The sequence below is a fragment of the Coturnix japonica genome, chromosome 3, assembly GCF_001577835.2.
Source record: "Coturnix japonica isolate 7356 chromosome 3, Coturnix japonica 2.1, whole genome shotgun sequence".
NCBI lineage: Eukaryota > Metazoa > Chordata > Aves > Galliformes > Phasianidae > Coturnix > Coturnix japonica.
Genome location: NC_029518.1, coordinates 4,027,625 through 4,045,642, shown reverse-complemented (window position 1 = coordinate 4,045,642; position 18,018 = coordinate 4,027,625). Strand labels below are relative to the sequence as shown.

The 18,018-nt window shown below is 39.2% G+C and overlaps 1 protein-coding gene across 5 annotated transcripts in view; it reads left to right on the top strand.

Annotated features, from left to right (window-relative positions):
- Nucleotides 1–18,018, top strand: part of RALGAPA2 (Ral GTPase activating protein catalytic subunit alpha 2) — a 106,946-nt gene that overhangs the window by 37,854 nt on the left and 51,074 nt on the right. For all 5 annotated transcript variants that reach the window (XM_015856606.2, XM_015856609.2, XM_015856611.2 and 2 more), the window contains 13 exons: nt 868–958; nt 1,105–1,281; nt 3,231–3,424; nt 3,875–3,973; nt 4,228–4,383; nt 12,604–12,732; nt 13,599–13,727; nt 14,923–14,981; nt 15,630–15,738; nt 16,326–16,436; nt 16,783–16,851; nt 17,011–17,148; nt 17,713–17,896. In XM_015856606.2, the coding sequence (XP_015712092.1) occupies nt 868–958; nt 1,105–1,281; nt 3,231–3,424; nt 3,875–3,973; nt 4,228–4,383; nt 12,604–12,732; nt 13,599–13,727; nt 14,923–14,981; nt 15,630–15,738; nt 16,326–16,436; nt 16,783–16,851; nt 17,011–17,148; nt 17,713–17,896 (1,645 nt within the window). The remainder of the gene's footprint in view (nt 1–867; nt 959–1,104; nt 1,282–3,230; nt 3,425–3,874; nt 3,974–4,227; nt 4,384–12,603; nt 12,733–13,598; nt 13,728–14,922; nt 14,982–15,629; nt 15,739–16,325; nt 16,437–16,782; nt 16,852–17,010; nt 17,149–17,712; nt 17,897–18,018) is intronic.

The following is an 18,018-nucleotide window of genomic DNA, read 5'->3' as shown; positions in this document are numbered from 1 at the left end:
GATGTAATCAGTTGTATTTTCCTGTTTAAAAACTAGCAGCTGAAAGGATGAATATTTGTTAGTAATGTTTATGGTATGGAATTGGGAATAAAGCTGTGGTTTTCCCCTTCTGCTGTTAGCTATGATCACTCTGGTACTGTCAGTTGCCAGTGCAGTTTAACAGAATTTGCTACATACTACTCTTGTAAAAGACTTCTGTGCTTTTCTGTATTAATAATAAACAAGTCTGTCGCTATTTTTTTTTTTTTTCTTTTTAAATAATTAATGGTTTTTATAGAGCTTCACTACACTGGAATAAATGTTTGATAGCTTGAAGTGCTGGGGAAAATACTTTCCTTCAGCAAAATTTGTAGCAGCAGCTCTTTATTGTAGATTGTTTGCCTAAGTTAACATTTGGACAGGCAAGCTTTGTAAATTTTTAATGCAATTTTGAAAAGAAACAATAGAAATAATATATGACTTCAGCTTTGTGGAAGTGTAATGCAGTGCAGCATGGAGGACTGCAAGAGGAATCTCATCTCTGGTTGTTGGCTCTTCCATATGTTTGGTCTTACAGCACTGTTAGCTTTGCTCTAGAGGCAAGGCTTCTTCTGGGGAGTGCTCTCATTAATCACTTTGAGAATAACAAGGTGTGGTGAAGGTGAGGGGGGAGAGAGATGCAGGTGAATCAGGTGGTTGTGGGGAATTAAAAATTAACCTGGCTCCCTATTCCAGTACAATACGTTCATTTAAATATCTTGACTGAGTTCAGTTAATTTACAGTAACTTTCTCTGTGTGCATTTGTGTATCTCAAATCTGCAAGAGTATGATGTAGTTCTCAAAAATAGTTAATAAGCTGAGATTCGTGCAATTTTTTTTTTCTGTAGGTATTAATACAAAGGAGCAGTAGTACAGCTGAATTGGATTTGAAAGGAGACTTGCAGCAAACACATGGAAGCCATAGGGAGAGAGAAAAAAGTGAGTTCCAAGAAATACGGTAATATTTTTTATTAAGGGTAACAATTGAAACCAGTGTGATCATTTTGTCTTGTTAGGTCATCTTCTGCTAATGCAATCTTTAAAAATAGGATCTGTGATCTTTATTCATCCTCTGCTTGCTGTAGGTGAAAGTGTTAGCAGTGACACATCCATTGGGTATAATAATGAAGTAGAGATTGCTCTCATCCCCTGGCAAGCCTCTGAAGAAGAACAGGAAGTTAATGCATCAACAGATGTCTGTGTGGATCCTGATGCACCTCGCTGGCTTCAGCTTAGTCCTTCAGATAATGCAAATTTGACAGGTATTCCGGTCCTGAAATTATATTTTGGGTTTTTATATTTCTTACTGTTTATTTCCTTACTGTTTATTTTGACTGATAGAAAGTAACTGGCTATTTCACAGTATCTTAAACTGTTACCCTCCTTATCTGTACTTCAGCATTCATTGCCTGTATGCCAGTTAGATGTCATAAGTGGTGATCTCAGAAGAGTTTATTTGCAAGTAAAAGTCCTTTCCTTTCTCATTTTAATTCTAATATCTTTGACATCCACAAGAATTACAATTATTTACTGAAACATTTTGATTTTCTTCAAGATATCTTCCCATCTAATATGTAAGAAGTAAGTTAGGGGTGTTATATCAGTAACTTGACACTGTAACATATGAAGCTGTTTTCAGCCATTTTACTGATGAGCTGTATAGTTTCAAGGTTGTATTTCTGTGATCACTTTTTCTTTGAATTACTGCTGATTTAATGAACCAGTACACCCAGTTCCATCCTTCAGATTGCCATTGTAAGTAAGGTAGTGTGTAGAGCAGTACCCAGCAGGGATTATTATGTGTGATAAACTCAGTGCTTTCTTTGCCTGTGATACAAATATTTGCTCCCTTGTGTGTACAAACAGAATGAGTTATATAAAATAACTTCGGAGATTAAAAAGAGAAGTGGAGTAACAAATGTGTGTAGGTTACTCCAAAAGTAATGCCTTCTATTTATTTCCATGGAAAAGACCACCAGCATCCACCTCTGGTGTCCTGGGTCAGCATAATAAAATAAGAGGCATTAATTTCAAAGCAGTGCTCGTATGGTTGCCCAATAGAATTGGCATGCTCCTAATGCATTTACTGGTTCTTGCCAAAGTAGTTTTTCTGTGTGTCCACTCACACTGTGTGACTTGCTCAGAGCTTTCTCCTGTTTGTCATGTTAGACCGCAGCTCTGATTCTGCCTGCAGACAGGCTGCTGTGTAGCTTTCCCTGCTCTGAAGATAATTTAACAGCTTTTGTCAGTAACGTTTGTGCTTCAGTGTGGAATATTTCATTTACTATTTAGGTATACTAATTCCATTATCATGCCCAACTTCAGATGTGCCTGCATTCTTTCTCAGTTTGTATCCAGCCACCTCAGGAACTGCTTCTATGTAAAATGATAGTGCCAGAGAGTATTTTTCATCTCCCAGGGCGCATCATAGTTAGCTCCATTGTTCAGTTTCATTTTCAGGTTGTTTTATACTGTGTGATCTTAAAAATAAAGACAAGACTCTTAGCAATGGAAATACTGCCTGTAAAAGCCAGCTATTGATTGATACATCTTTTAGAGTACACGAATTTCAAACATGCACAAAGTACATTTAATTGCATTTGCTTCCCTGCTACAAAACCTTGAGTGAGGGCAGTCTGTGATACCAAACTGACGTATAGTTGTGCCATCTCTATATGATAAGCCCTTTAGCCTGTGTTCTCTTGGCTATGAATTGTGTGTTCCCTTGAGTAGTGCAGGAGAGGGAGATGATTTGGTGGAGAGAGTACTTTTTAAATGGTACGTTTAGGTAAGGAGTAATTGGTCATAACAGCCTTCTGGGTTTAGTCTGGGAAGGAGGTCATTATGTTCTTCCCTAATGTGTGGTACTTGGAGGCCACATCTCACTCAGTTCCATCATCAGTAAGGCAAGCAGAGGCTCCCTGCACCTAGGACTAGCAGGACTGGGAATATGCCTTCAATATTTTTTGTTGTGGGTTCTTTTCCTCTCTAGTTTGCATGTATGCTAGACCAGGAAGACTAAAGAAATGTCCATTTATAAAGAAATACATAGCTCCAGTCTTTTTTCTTACTAAACTTTCCAGAGTTCGCAATAAAATTTCAAGTTTTTGGTTCTTTTACCTTGAACCTTCTTTAACAGTCTCTTTAGAAATAATATACATCAGAAGTAAAACTTCATCAGAAGTGAAACTGAACCTTTTAAAATTAACAGACAGCAGTGAATTCCTTGCTGATGACTGCAGTATAATTGCCGGTGGAAGCCTCATCGGTTGGCATCCCGATTCTGCTTCTGTGTTATGGAGAAGGATCTTGGGAATTCTTGGAGATGTGAACAATATACAGTCACCTAAAATTCATGCAAAAGTTTTTGGGTATCTGTATGAGCTGTGGTTTAAACTTGCAAAGGTATCGTATATAATATTTTTATCTAATGGTAATGATTAAGTGTTTTAATATCACGATCTGGGGTTAACATTCGCAATATAAGCGTGATACTTGGAGGATTCTGTCATCAATTTTCTCAGATTTTTGTTTGAATTCCTTTATCCCCTGTTGGAAATATTCCCCTCTAATAACAAGGATTTAATTAATTGAAATGGCTTTGCAAAACAGCAGCAGAGAAAACAGAAGTATAGGATGAAATACTACAAACGTTGTTAGTTTAAAAGCTAATGGCCGTATAGCAATGTGGAACACATTTTCCTGGTAGTGTTGGTTTAAGTAGGAACTCTGTGTAGTGCCTTAAAGTAAATAAAAACCAAACCAAAAACCCCAAAACGAGAAGTAATAATATGAAATAACATTAATAAAATGAACTGTTTGTTAAAATGAACTCTCTTCTTTTAAAAACACCAGATAAGGGATAACCTTGCTATAAGCGTGGACAATCAGTCTACTCCCTCTCCTCCTGTCTTAATTCCTCCTCTCAGAATATTTGCATCGTGGTTGTTCAAGGTAAGTCATTTTTCCACTTCTTCACATTGGTATTTTTTTCTTTGTTGGTAATAAACGTGTATACGCTCAGTTGCATTATTAAGTTTTGCAGTCACTGCAGGCCGAGACAAGAGTATTTGAACTGACAGCTGTTCTAATAAACACAGACAGTAGATTTGGGTTATGGAAAATCTGCTGAAAATACAGTTTTGCATTAATGGGCTAGTAGGAAAAAAAACACAAAAGCATTAATATGAGGCTTTTACTCTCTTCAGGCAACCACCCTGCCAAATGAATATAAGGAAGGCAAACTTCAGGCATACAGGCTGATCTGCGCTATGATGACGAGACGTCAAGATGTTCTGCCTAATTCTGATTTCCTGGTTCATTTTTATTTTGTGATGCACCTCGGCTTAACAAGTGAAGACCAGGTAAAAGCATTACTTAAAGAAAATGCTCTTTTAGTTGCTGTGTGCTGATGGAAATGTCTGTATTTTCATGTTTGAAAAAGCAATGCTCTGCAACAAATGATTGTGTGAGGTGATCCTTGTTAGCATACTCCATTCCACTCTGTACATTACATAGTCTGAACTTTCTCCTTACTCTCCAGTTTTACCTTGTCATACTAGCAAAGAGCTGCTGTTGAAGCATTCTGTGTCTGTAGATTAATGTCAGTTTTAGGTCTGTATGCTGTGGTTTGGCCTAATCAATAATGCATTCAGTGGGAGACGATGAAAAGACTTAATCTGTCAGAATGTAAGAGGATTATTGGACCTCAGAAGTAGCTAAATACTCCTAAGTAGTGTAAGAAATACACTAAGCAAAAAGAGAGGCTACTTAGAAACATGTCAGTGCTTTTATAGCTGCCTCTGTAAGTTTTCATCCTTAACAGAAATACTCTGGTGAATACAGCAGTGAGAACTGTGCTGCAGGTGCCAGCAGAGGGCACACAGACCTTTTGGTAGAACCTGTGTTGGTTATTTGCTGCTTTCATGAGTCATTTCTCGTGCCCTATCAATCCAGAGGGAACCAACTTGTGTGGATTTTGTTGTTCTAGTTGTTGCCAACCTTTGTTACTCTTGTAATCCCTGAGAAGGCCTGTCCTATTGCTTAGCTAGCTCTAAGTAGCTGGTGTACTGTTTTTAACCTTGTGAAGCTGCAGTTAGCTGCTTTCTGTCGCTTGGACTGTGAACCTGGGTGCTCAGTCCCTCTCTGCACTGGCCTGTGCAACCCTGCACTTGGAAACTACATGTCTCTGTTTTGCAAAAGAAGTAAAACCATCTGCAACGCATTCTCTGCAAACTCTCCACCTGCTATTCCCAGATGCTTCTGCAGGGAAAAGGGAGGAGGATTAACGGCACAATATTCTTTAATGTTTGCTTCCTGAAAGCAAAACACTAATATAACGATGTGTGCCAGAACATCTCCCTTTCAAAAGCCAAGACATCTAGTTAGGATAAGTTGAACTTTTCTTAACACACTTTTCATCGTGTTTTGGTGTTAGTAACAATTCCACTGATTCTAAGCCTGTTCCTTTGTTGAATGCCAGATTTCAGTCCTTGTGGAAATTTGTGGTCTAGAAGTTAGGATCAAGAAGTGAAGGCAGGCTCCAGGTACAAATCATCCCAGGGATTTCCCAGTATTTTGCATGCTCATGCTGCTCTATCTTGTCTCTCTCTGCTTCTTTTGCCTCTTGGTGGCACACTTGACCACAAGTTTTCTCTTGTAACTGTCCTTCCAGTTTTGCTTTCCCTAGCTACGAAGCTGGTTGATGGGAGCTGTTCACTCGTCGTGCTTTGGAGCTTGAATCCTCGTACAGTGGATTGATGTGAAGCCTGTACTTTATACCTATTTCCATATTTGCAGTTTAATTAGCATCATGTTGCTTGATGGGTGCTAAGACTAGCTCGATACTGTGCATACTGATGGTAACCTACAAGTACTAATGCAGGAGTGCATTGTATGAGAGGACAGTAACTCTAGTATTTATCAATATGGGTCATGGATGTGCTTTTCAGTTATTTTGGTGGGGTCAGGGAGTTGTTTATGCCAGATGCCATCTGGTGCCCTACTGACTGAACACACAGTCCTTCTTCCACAGGTGGATCAGTGACACAGGCAGAGCATTTCACCAGCCTCTTGCCTTGCCATTAAGAGATGAAAATTCTCAGGTGTGACAGCAATCTGATCTGGTTTGTGTGAAGCTGCTGGGAATCAGAGCTCTTGTAGTGGAAAGAAGGATTGATTTGCTTCGTCAGGTTTTTTTTTTTATTTGCTAAGCATCAGCATAACTGTTCAGTTTCATGGAACATTAACAGGAGAAGGGGATTTTCTCATGGGGGAATTTTTGTTCTGTGTATGTGACAACATTAAATTCATTAGGGGAAACAAAAAAAAAAGTAGATTAACTCCAAGAAACCACACTGTATTGATGTAGGTGAACTTTTTATGTGGCTACATAACTTGGTGAAGTTATAATCAAAAACCTTTGTAACCTGAGTATGATTGTCAGTATTTTAGGAAGCATCAAAAATGTTCATTTCTGAATTTCTCCATTTAAAATAGAAATGTTGACAAATCTTGTATTACATGAGAAGAGTGCAGTTGTGCAGTTAACGGTGAAGATAAATAACTTGCACTAATTGGACTTGCTGAGGAAACACTTGTTGAATAGAAATGCACCTGTATTTATTTCAGTAGACACCTGCCCAGATACATACATTGTTATTTATGGCAAGTGTAACCATTCTGCGCACACTTGTCTTATGGAGCACTTGAATGACCAATGTGAGAGTTTTATTTTATAAAAGGATCCCATGGCACTCTGAGTTCAAGATTTCGTAATGAGCTCAGCTGGAGGGAAAGGAGATAGTGATGTAACTGAGCTGCATCTCATTTGTCCATGTCTAAGTATCTAACAACAGCACCTCTGTAGGAAGAAGTGAACAATTCTCTGTAGCAATTGCATCACCTTTTCAGGTGGGAGAAGTAAGTTGCAGCCTGGCACTGGCTGCTGTTTCCAGCATGCCCTGGGTTCAGGGGACAAGTGATGGTGTGATGCTGATTCTCTTCCTGTACACTTTAAGTCAGTGGTCTCAAATTTTACCATCATTTTTTATGAAGGTGACTGGAGTTCTGCACCTTCGCTCCCGGCAGAGGAGAGTGAATCAAAGTGATGTTTTGTTTTTCACATGCTGTGTTCACAAGATAGTGAAGGCAGTGTTTCTGCTTGCGTTCAGAGCTTGACTGAAAATCCTGAGAAGGTGATGCATCAAGCATCGCTCAGATGGGATGCAGGAAATGGCCTCAGGGGCTGTTTGTATTAAATTCAGCCCTTTTACCCTTTAAATCACCGAGGTCTGTCGGCCTTGAAATGCCTTTGGGGGCTTTGTAGGACGTTGCACCTGTTCAAGATGGACTTACGTGTGATCTCTTCTAGTACCTCCTCAGTCAGGCAGCAATGGCAAAAGGAGCACTTACGTCTTTTCCAGCAACAGCCATTTCTGTGCCGTGTCACTCAGTCCACAGCTTCAGGAAAGCCATCCTGGTTGCATTTACAGTTCTCCCAGTTCCTGATGTAGGTTGCAGAGAATTGTGAAATGTTCTTGGGAGGGGAATTTTAGAAGACTCCAAAGGAGAACCTACTGCATTTCAGGCAGTAACTGTGTAATGCTGCTGGGCGAGATTAATGGTTGTGAAGCCTCCAGCTTCAACACTTGTAACCATCAATGTCTTTTGGGTTGGGTGATGCATATGTACACCTTATAAAAATATATAATACTGCATTGCACTAATTTTACAAATGCTTGCATGTAAGAAATTAATGCATTTTATTACTGCAGGAAATCTTCCAATACCTTGCCAGCTTTTCATTTTTAGTGAGGAGTCTCACCCTGCTACCAGGGCTTTGGCATCAGTTAACGTGCTTGCTGTAATCTGCTGACAACATGTGCCACTATGTCTATGGCCAGGAGTGGAAAAGACTGTTATCTGAAAGGCGAGCTAACAGGATAGTTATATCCCTGGCTTTTGGAGGGAGCTTTAACAATTAAGTTTAATTCATTTACAGTTTAATTGGCTTGCCAGAATATCTTTGGATATTTCTTCATAAAGAAATATTAAAGAATGCAATTAAAAATACTTACATCAGAGATTCTGCTTGTTTGTTCAGTGATATTAAGTGCAGGACTAACCTTAAATATGGAAGGAAAAGCCCGGATCTGAATAGGCTGACAGATGTCCTTGGTGATTAAATTTCAGCACACAGGCAGTGGGTTTTCAACCTGTAGAACAGCATAAGCCCTCAGCACACAGCACAGCTGATGATGGAGAAGTTAACGGCTGTGCTTTTAGCTTGATTCCATTCAGTGGTAAAAGGGAGAATACTTTATCAGTAGTGAACTTTATGCTTGTATATAAGCCTCTTAATTTGTTTAATGTATGCTGTTGCCAATTATAGAAAGGAAGCTCCATCATTCCATAGTGAGCTTATAGAGAATCACTGTGTATGATGAGAAGCAGGCTTCATGTATGATTACTGAATTAGAATGTGAACCATGTTATATTAGAGTTACTACTGGGGAAGAATTACCTACTTACATTAACACTGATTTGAAGTTAAAAAAGAAAAAAGTACTTGTAGACTTTCCAGTGTTTCTGCGAAGCTGTTGCTCTGTTATGAGGAGTGGTGTCAGCCTGGTGACTGCTGTGCACATGAACATGCCGTATCTGCGTGGCATCGTCCTCCAAAGGCACAAGAAATGAGCAGCTTTGCTTGTGTACACAGTGCTTGCTTTAAGTGCTTCTTGCCTGGATTTCTGCCTGGTGAGGACCTTTGGTTGTATGACATTTCAGAAACCTGGATTTTAGATTTCTTTCCAGACTGCAGTTAAATAAATAAATCATAATATAGTCCCTGTGTTATAAGACTTAGATTCACTTATTTCAGTTCGCCGTGACTTTCTCCCAGTAGATATCATAATTTTTACCCTCTTGTAATCTCTCTCTGTGCTTATTGAGATGCAGCATATACACCACTGCTCGTCCCTGTTAGAGTGCATTGGTGGTATTGGAGCCAAACAGCCGCAGGGATGGACCAGAGGAAAGGCAGACCCAGGTACTGCCTGTGTTAGGAGCCATGCTTTCTGCTAATGGAGACATCTCACCTTGCCCTCAGTGATTCACCTCTGTGCTGCTGCTTGGCTTTATTTTTTAACCGTGACGTTAGCAGAGCTTTCTAATGCTGTTTAGAGAGGGAGGAACAGTTACCAGCAGGTGATTTACACAGTAATCCATCATCTCTTTTCTAGTTTCAGAACTGTTCCGGTTTTTAATCTCTCTTTCTATTGCATCCAGTCACAAGATGTAACTCCTTTGGCGGTCTGATGGAGCTATGTTTTTAGACAAGCAATGTGCTTTTGGAGTGTGTCAGGTTTCTTTGTAACTTCTTATTGGAACTTAATTTTTGACATGTTGATGCCTAAAATGTAATGTTACTCGGAATAAGTTAATTGAATAGTTTGTTTCTTAAAAATAAAGGAAAATGAAGGATTTGCCGCTTAAGTCCTGTTTAAATGAATAATCTTCCCTGTGCTGTAAATGTCAGCCTCTAATGAGGTGTGTCTCAGGGAGGAACAGAGTGAACTTTAAGAGGAAAATCCATGTTGTTCCTGTTGAGGGACAGCTGGAAACGTGAGGAAGGCAGATGGCGGGCTATTTAGTTACACCTGTAATCTACAAAACCTTGCACAAAAATTAGGTGAAGAATCTTTCTGAAATTGACCTTCTGGTGAACTTGCATCATTTTCTTTTTTCACTTACTTGCTGGATGTTTACGACCTTATTATTTGGATTACTAGATTACCCTATACCGCAATGCTACGCCTTTTATAGGGTTAATGCGTTTGAGAAGGACATGCGTGTGATTGCTCCCTTCTCTTCCCTCCTCCTCTTTTTTTAACGCTACAGAGCATCGTTTTTGAATTGAAATAGTCCATAATGGCCTTTTTTTTTTTCACTTTTCTTTAACAACATGAACACTAAATTATAGCTGTGCAATTATGTAAACAATGGAAATGCTTCCAGAATGAATGCTTCCTTTTAAATTTTCATTTTGTGTAATTGCTGAAAGGTTTGGAGCCATAATAAACCAAAATTATTTTACACATTTATCGTTCTAAAGGTCAATTATGAAAGAAGTAAAGAAACAACGCCGTACAGAATGAGTAAACCAATTTCTATTGCCATCACCATATGTTTTTCTTATTGCTTGTGTTTTTCCAGTTACTGTGTACATAGCATTCAATTAAAGTGATTCATTTACTAGGCCGTACGCTGCTGAACACGGTTTACATTTATAGAACTGCGCTTTGAAGGGAAGGAAGCAACTTGCCTGTGTTTGAATTGCCTGATTTTTGCAATATCACTGATAGGACATATGTTCTCACTCGGCTGCTTTCTCATAAACGCGAATCTTTTGATAAGCTTGCAGTGCTACTGAGTTACTATGTGAAATCACGCTTCTCTTGTTAGCTGCGTTGCACAGGAAAGTGTGCTAATTGGGAAAGAGAAGGAAATTTGTCAGGTTTTTACCAGTAAATGCCTTCCTGGGGTGTGGTATCTTTCCAATCTGTTCTATTTGGAGTAAGCTCAAGTAAGGTACAGGATGTCTGGGACATATTCTGTCCCGTTTCAATTAAAACAGTTGCTGTCTTCGTGCAGTGCAGTGAACTCACAGGTATGTAGGTGTTAAAGCAGAGCTTTCAATAGGACATTTCATTATCCTCATTCTCTAAAATTTCCATTCAGTGCAGTGGCCGGAGCTGGTGAAGCAGAGCAGTCGTTACAGCGGTATTTAACAGATGGGATTGATGGAGCGAGGACAGGAGTTAACGCACTTGTTTGTAGCAGCTCTTTGTACTTCCTACGTTCTGTTACCTTTTAAGCCAGGTTAGCACGGGCTCTTTTATCGTGGCATATGTCAACAGGAGTGTACTCCCATCTGCCGCTCCGTAGTTTGATGCCCAATTATTCAGAGACCAAACACATCACACTACCTGGCTCTGTTGGTAATTACAGGTGTGTTGTGCTGCAAGGAGCGTGGTGCATTAATCAGCCCCTTAATTATGAAAAGGTGGGTCTTTTGTTCTGCTCTGAGCAGGAGTTTACCACCCACTTTATGAGCTGCTGCATCCATCTGCTCTCTCTTTTTGAATGTTTGCCTTGACTGATATTGACTTTAAAATGTATCAAAGGAAGTGATTAAAACTAGTTTAAACATTAACTCGAGTGGCATTCTAGCTAATTCAGGAAAGTGGAAGCATTATGTGGTGCTGCGTTTAGAAACGAAGGATATTTATCTGGTGATATTTTAGATATATAACGCTATTGTTTCGTAAGATGTTGCTGCTGTAAATACTCCAGTGGAACCAGAAAGAGGTTTTGTCCAGGTGTTGAGCAGTGCTTGAAGTAAACACTGGTGTGGCTAAAGCGTATCTTCAGACAGAAAAATCAGTCTTATTTCTTTAGCTTCTGATATAGAAGTTGAGCATAAGGACGCATTCTGGGGCTCAATCTTAAGTCTTCACTGACACATCATGAAAGCAGTAAAGGCAGGCACAGAAAATTGTTTTTCCTTTGCAATTTTTCTTTGGAGTTTTATTGAGAACAGAAATAATTTGCTAATTGGTATAGAAATGAATGTATCCAATTACGCAGTGCTGCAGGTGAAGAAGGTTTAGCTTTTATGCCCAATTTCAAATCTTCTAAAAAGAAAATCTCGACTTAAATATGGAACTTGCCTCTGTCTCAAGAGTCTGAAGGTTTGAAACCTGTGCAAGGATTAAAGCTGAAATGCTTGACTTGGATGTGGTCTGTGTTTTAGGGTGATTATGAGAGCAATCTGTGCCTGGTGACCTACTCCTACAGATGCAGTGTAAGCCTTAAAAAAAAAAACAAAAAACCACAACAACAAACCAAGTAAAAGCAAAAAAAAACTTTTCATCAAATGTTCCTTCCCCAAGGCTTACCTCTACTTGCTATCTTAATTATTTAGAATAGTGGATCTAGTTAGCATAGGTTTATCTGTGTTACTGTGCTGAGTGCAATCACTTCTTGCATCTGACATCAGTATTTCTCAGCTTAGCCCAGAGGGGCTGAAAAATCCCTGACGTGCTAAAGCTGCCAGCAGTTGTAAGCTACCTGCTTTGAGCTCCTTTGGGAAAAGGCAACAGCAGTTTGTGTCATTTCATTATTTTCATGGCTACAGAATTCAGAGTAATGCGATTTTAGGAAGAAAAAAAACCCCACCTCATTTGGAATGGAGTAAAACATCCATCTTAAATTGATTAACAGCTTGGTTGTCTTCAACCCAAAGCCTTGTTTCACAAGGGAACAATTGTTTTACACTGAAAATGACAGGTGTTTGTTTTAATAGGAATTTCAGACTATCAGTGCCGTGGTAATACTGAACACACTTCTACTAAATGCTTTTGTATCATTGTTACATGCAGCTCAGTGAAGTATCACTTTGATAAATGTGGAAATCGTCAGCTACCAACTTAATTCTTCTCCAGCTCCTCCTGTAGGGTTTTGGTGGGTTGTTATATTTAGTCATTTCTTTCTCAAGCAGGTAATTTCTCTTCATTTTTCAGGATATCTTGAATACTGTCATAAAGCATTGCCCACCTTGGTTTTTCTTCCTGGGCTTGCCTGGCTTTACAATGCTGATAGGAGACTTCATCACAGCAGCAGCCAGAGTGCTGAGCACGGACCTGCTGGAGGTGAGCATGGCAATGCCCAGCCTGGGAGCCTGCCTGCTAATGAGCTTGGGATGTCTGCACTCCAACAGGTGTGGGCTCATTAGTGCAATGCCAGCCGGGGCTCTTGGGGCAGATACCATGGCAGCTGATGTGTGAAAGCAAGGGGTAGGGTGACACACTAGTATTGCAAAGGTGTTTCATCAAAAGGCCAGAGTGTGAGAAATCATATCCTCACCAATGCTGCAGCATGTTTGCATGCTAAAAGCAGGGCTTGGATTTCAGAATCCCATTAGTGTTTTTCACTGAGTATTGAAAGCATGGAGCTCATTTGGTGGTGCAGAATGTTTTGCCATGTATCAACACTAACAGAAATAGGTTTATAAATGATGAAATTAATGAAGTCAAATAAAGTAGCAAAGTAAGGATGGAGGCCAGAATAAGGGTAATGACCTGACAGTTCTGGGAAAAAAAAAAACAACAACAGGAGAGTGTTGGAACTGCACTTCAAGGAGCCCTTTCAGTCCATTTTGGCTGCATGCTGCTCTGTGCTGCTGCGCGGATGGCTTAGGGACACAGACCTCTTAGGTTTCAGCAGAATTGAAGCGGTGAGTCTTGCTGTGTTATCCTTCAAAGCACTTACAGATGTTAAATTACCAGCATCTCTTGAAAAAAACAAACCTTATCAGGTTCACTGAATATGCTTAAAATGCTCACAAGGAATGAAAGCTCCACCTTCCATGGAAAATGTTCTAAAAAAAAACCCAAAACACTTAATTTATCCTGCAAGCATAAAACTTAGTGTGTGATGTATCTTCAGCAGGACAAAAATGTACAAGCAGTGCCAGATGAAAGAAGAAAATATTTTAATTCACTTTTCCATTTCTTAGGCTCCTCGTTCAGAAGCTCATACCATCCTTGGGTCTCTTGTTTGCTTTCCAAATATCTATCAAGAAATCCCACTATTGCAGCCCATGTCAGAAGCTGGTGAGATCATTGCGGGAAGTGCCGATGTGAAGGTAAAGTTTTATTAGGAGACGTGTATGTAGCCTAACCTATCTTTATTATTTAATCACTTTATTTTTGCTGTATACTTTCTGTTTAAATAATAAATCCCTCCTTCTCCTCCAAACCACAGCAGCACACATACGTACTTATTTGATAAGCATTGCTTTGCTTAACGTGCACCGTAAGATTAACAAAGCTTAGATAGTGCAAATTACATTTTACTTTCAAAGAGAGTGAATTGGCTATAATCAAATACTGTGTTTTCCAGCCAGATGTCTGCAATGTCAATTCATTAAATGTTGGTGGTGGTATTATTTAAAGTGTCCATTCAGTGCATGTTTGTATATTAGCTTGTCCTCTAAGAAATGTGGGGTGTGCATAAGAGGGAAACAGTTATTACTTTATTGGTATTATAGTAAAACGTTAAGTAAATTCCCCAATTAGGCAGCACCCCTAGCTTTACATGTATTACCTTTGTCCAAAAAGTAATGTCAGTGAGGTACCTTGGGATACTAATTGTTCTACTGGATGGAAAGCTTTGTAATTCAATGACCTTAACAAAAATGACCTTGGAGGAGAAAAAATACACACCAAAGACCCCAACAGGTATGACCTGGAGCATCACTTGCTGGTGAAACCTGCTCAGTTAGCCTTGTACTAGCCTCAATAAACTTAAGACACTTTGCTAATCCATTGCAGAAAATTAGGTAAAGGTAAGGAGGAATCTCTGAATTCCTTTTGTGGCTTTTGAGGGTAAAAATTGAGAGAACACAAAGCCTTTAACACGTACAGCTCTCATTCCTGATTTCTTCATTAGGCCCCAAGTTCTCATCAGAAGATTGTTAAAGCAGCCTAGATTTTAAAAGACACTTATCTGTATTAAAGAAGGCACTGGTTTTTTTAATCAAGATAAGGCTTCTTTAGTGCATGAACACCATATATTATATTAGGAAGTGCTGAATACTCACAGTTAGTAAATACCTGCCAACTCTGTACATGACTTTGAGTCAATTAGTTTTATCCACAGGGGTCTGTATACCTGAATTGTAATGAATAATTCTCCTTTGACAAAATAAACTTGTTGTGTAAGTACTTTAAAATAGCCTGACACTTGGAGTACATTTTGTTTGTAATCAAAATTAAACAATGATAAATAAAGTGGATATATGAAATAGCCACTTACTTTAATTTATTGTATTGTTTTAGTGCTACCTCATTAATATTTTACTGAAGAATGCTACAGAGGAGCCAAGTGAAGCTGCAAGGTAAAATATTGAGTACAATAAGAAATGGGAGTATCAGAGAGTCTTTCTGACTACCTGTTTTTCAGCCATTGTACAGCTGAATTTTTATACACCTTCATTGTGTTTTGACCTGTTGAGTTCTTCAGCCCTGCTGAGATAAAGTTCACTCTGTGGACTCTCTTGACCTATTGTGTGACTTAGGAGAGGTAAAAGAGATCTTTGTACATTGCTTCCATCCATCTTTGCTCATTCTTCTTGCAGGGTCTGCTTATATTTTGTATAGTTTGAAGAAATATTTCCTAAAGATGGCATATATTGTAGTTAAGTGCCTCGTACTTCCGAAGTTCTGTTGTGTTTGAGTGTACTTAAAATTGGAAGCAATCAGATCTTAAGTGTGCCGGGCTAGTTGGTTTGTTTCTATCTTGTTCTTTTCGTGATTGATTGAGGAATAGGCTTTGGCAGACACCTTCAAGATTCTTAGTTAATAACTGCTTAGTGCTACTGTACAGTGTCCTTAGTTAATAACTGCCTAGTGCTGCTGTACAGTGATTGCTACTGTCTGATGGAGGAGTGGTTCATTCCAGAGTGCAAATTCAGAAAGAATGAAGTGTAAAGGAAAACTGGACTCCCTTAAAACTCTCGACAAAAATATTTTCTCTTTCAAAATAGATGCATAGCCATTTGTGGCCTTGGAATTTGGATATGTGAAGAACTAACGCAGTGCACAAATCACCCTCAAGTGAAGGAAGCAATCAACGTCATAGGTGTGACACTAAAGGTAATACTGCAGCAGTCTCTGTAGTTAATAAACATGTTGTGAAAATGCTACTGTAAGGTTTGAAACAGTTACTGATTCTAGGAGCACAGCACGCTGGTTGGTCTCTGTTGCTTAAAGCACTGTCAGGATGTTACTGGAGACTGCATAATGTTAGCAATATGACACTGGCCATCAGATAGAAGATGCCTTCTTGTTCTGAAGCTTTGCATATGCTTAGTAGTTTATTATTTCTGCTGAGAGTGGTCCAGATTCTTACTACTCCTTTGAAGTTGCTAGGGAGTAAATGCACAGTTCTTCAGTGGGGCCAGCGTGACGTCCTGTATAAAAATACAAAGTTATTACAAAAATGGCATGTGAATATGCAGCTAGAGACTCTTGTATATTAAATAAGAGAATATGATAATATAATCTTAAGATTTTGTAGTTAATGTTGTCTGCTATTTCCTTATGCCGAGTGTGTGATTTTTTGCATACAGTTTTTTATCGTTTGTATGTATGAAGAATAATTTAAGAAGTAGAAAAACAAATTGCACTGTATCATGCCAACATATTTATTTTGTTTTTAATTACCTTTTCTTCTCTTCCAGTTTTCTAATAAACTGGTAGCTCAGGTAGCCTGTGATGTTCTTCAGCTGCTCGTTTCTTACTGGCAAAAGCTGCAGGAGTATGAATCATCCCTGTCCAGAAAAATTACTGAAGTACGTCAGCTTAAGACATTTGTGTAGAAATCATATGCAGAGTTGTCTTAATTCTTTACTTGAGCTGCTGGAACCCGAGCTGTCAATGTTAACTTTCTGTTTCTTCTGAGAGTGCTGTTAAGAGTCTTACTTGCTGTAGTTGTAAGTGCAGCATGTATTTCTCACCTTTTATTTTCAGAATGCTTAGATAAACTTTGTTTCACCTATATGTTGATTTACGAGGGCAGCTAAATGCTTCTAAGGGACTTCAACCTTTTTCATGCCCCGTTCGAATGAAGTTTGTTCTCTGCCTTTATAGTGAAAGAAGGTAAACATCTTTCTCAAATTCTGTTTTTTTTTAACATAGATCCTTGTGGCCACTATTGCTTTTCTTCTGCCAAGTGCTGAGTATTCCTGTGTGGAGGCAGATAAAAAGGTATGTCACTGAAGTGAGGAGTCTCTGTTCTTTCTTTGTGCTGTTTGAGCAAGTCATTAAGTGGCTTTGAACCAAAGTCTTATTTCAACCTTTTAAGCCCATGCATTTAAGCACGTGTGAATTTGACAGATAATACCTGTGCTACATGTTTCTGTTTAGTTTATAGTTTCATTGCTACTTTGCTTGTTGGATTGGTGTATGGCATTACCTATGAAAATGCTGCTGGAGCCAGTGTCTGCTGGTGTCCTCGAAGATCAGCACGCATCCAAAGCTCCCTTACTGGACTATATATACAGAGTGAGTATGCAGAATGAGCATGATTTATTATGCCTAAAAGTTGAAAGATGCTTATTGCTGATCCTCTTAGGCACAGGAGGATTTTGAAGCATGTAGAGAAACATGAATCTTCAGAGCGTGGGCAAAATCATACAGATGAGAAGTCAAGAACTGAAAATATTAAGACAGTAAGATCGATGTGCAGGATCTTGAAAAGAAAGAAAACTGCTTTATTTGAGGTAGAGACGTGGAACACAGAAAATGATGACAAGAGAAAGGCAAAATGCTCAAAGCAATGGTCCAGAGCAAGTCATCTCAGCAGAAGTATTTGAATAATTTGGAGTGGTCTGTTAAAATACATAAATTGTTAAATATAGAAAGCGCCCTGAAGTGAACTGTTAAAAGTACAGAGCATGTAGCAAAAAAGAGAGCTATTGTAGAAGCACTGAATTTAGACATGGATGTTTCTGTAGCACATGCTGGCTTTTGTAATGTAAAATTATAGTGGGTCACTCCTTGCAGTGTAAGCGGGTACTGATGTCTGTTTTTCATCACTCCTTTGATGCCACGCTTGTCTGCTCACAGGTTTTGCACTGCTGTGTGAATGGCTCCAGTACGTACACCCAGCAAAGCCATTACGTGCTGAGCCTTGCGGATCTGTCTTCTGCTGACTATGACCCATTTTTGCCCCTGGGGAATGTCACAAGCTGTGAGCCAGCCCAGTGCCACTCTGCCACAGATCTGGGCAACCTGCTCACTGTTGCCGAAGGTAGGAGAATTCACAGAGCATGATGAGGACCATCGTGTCTATGCTAGGATGTCTCCAGGTTAAATCTTTCTTGCAAACGTGCATTTCCTTACTCCTTACACAACAAATAGTTCTTAAGGTTT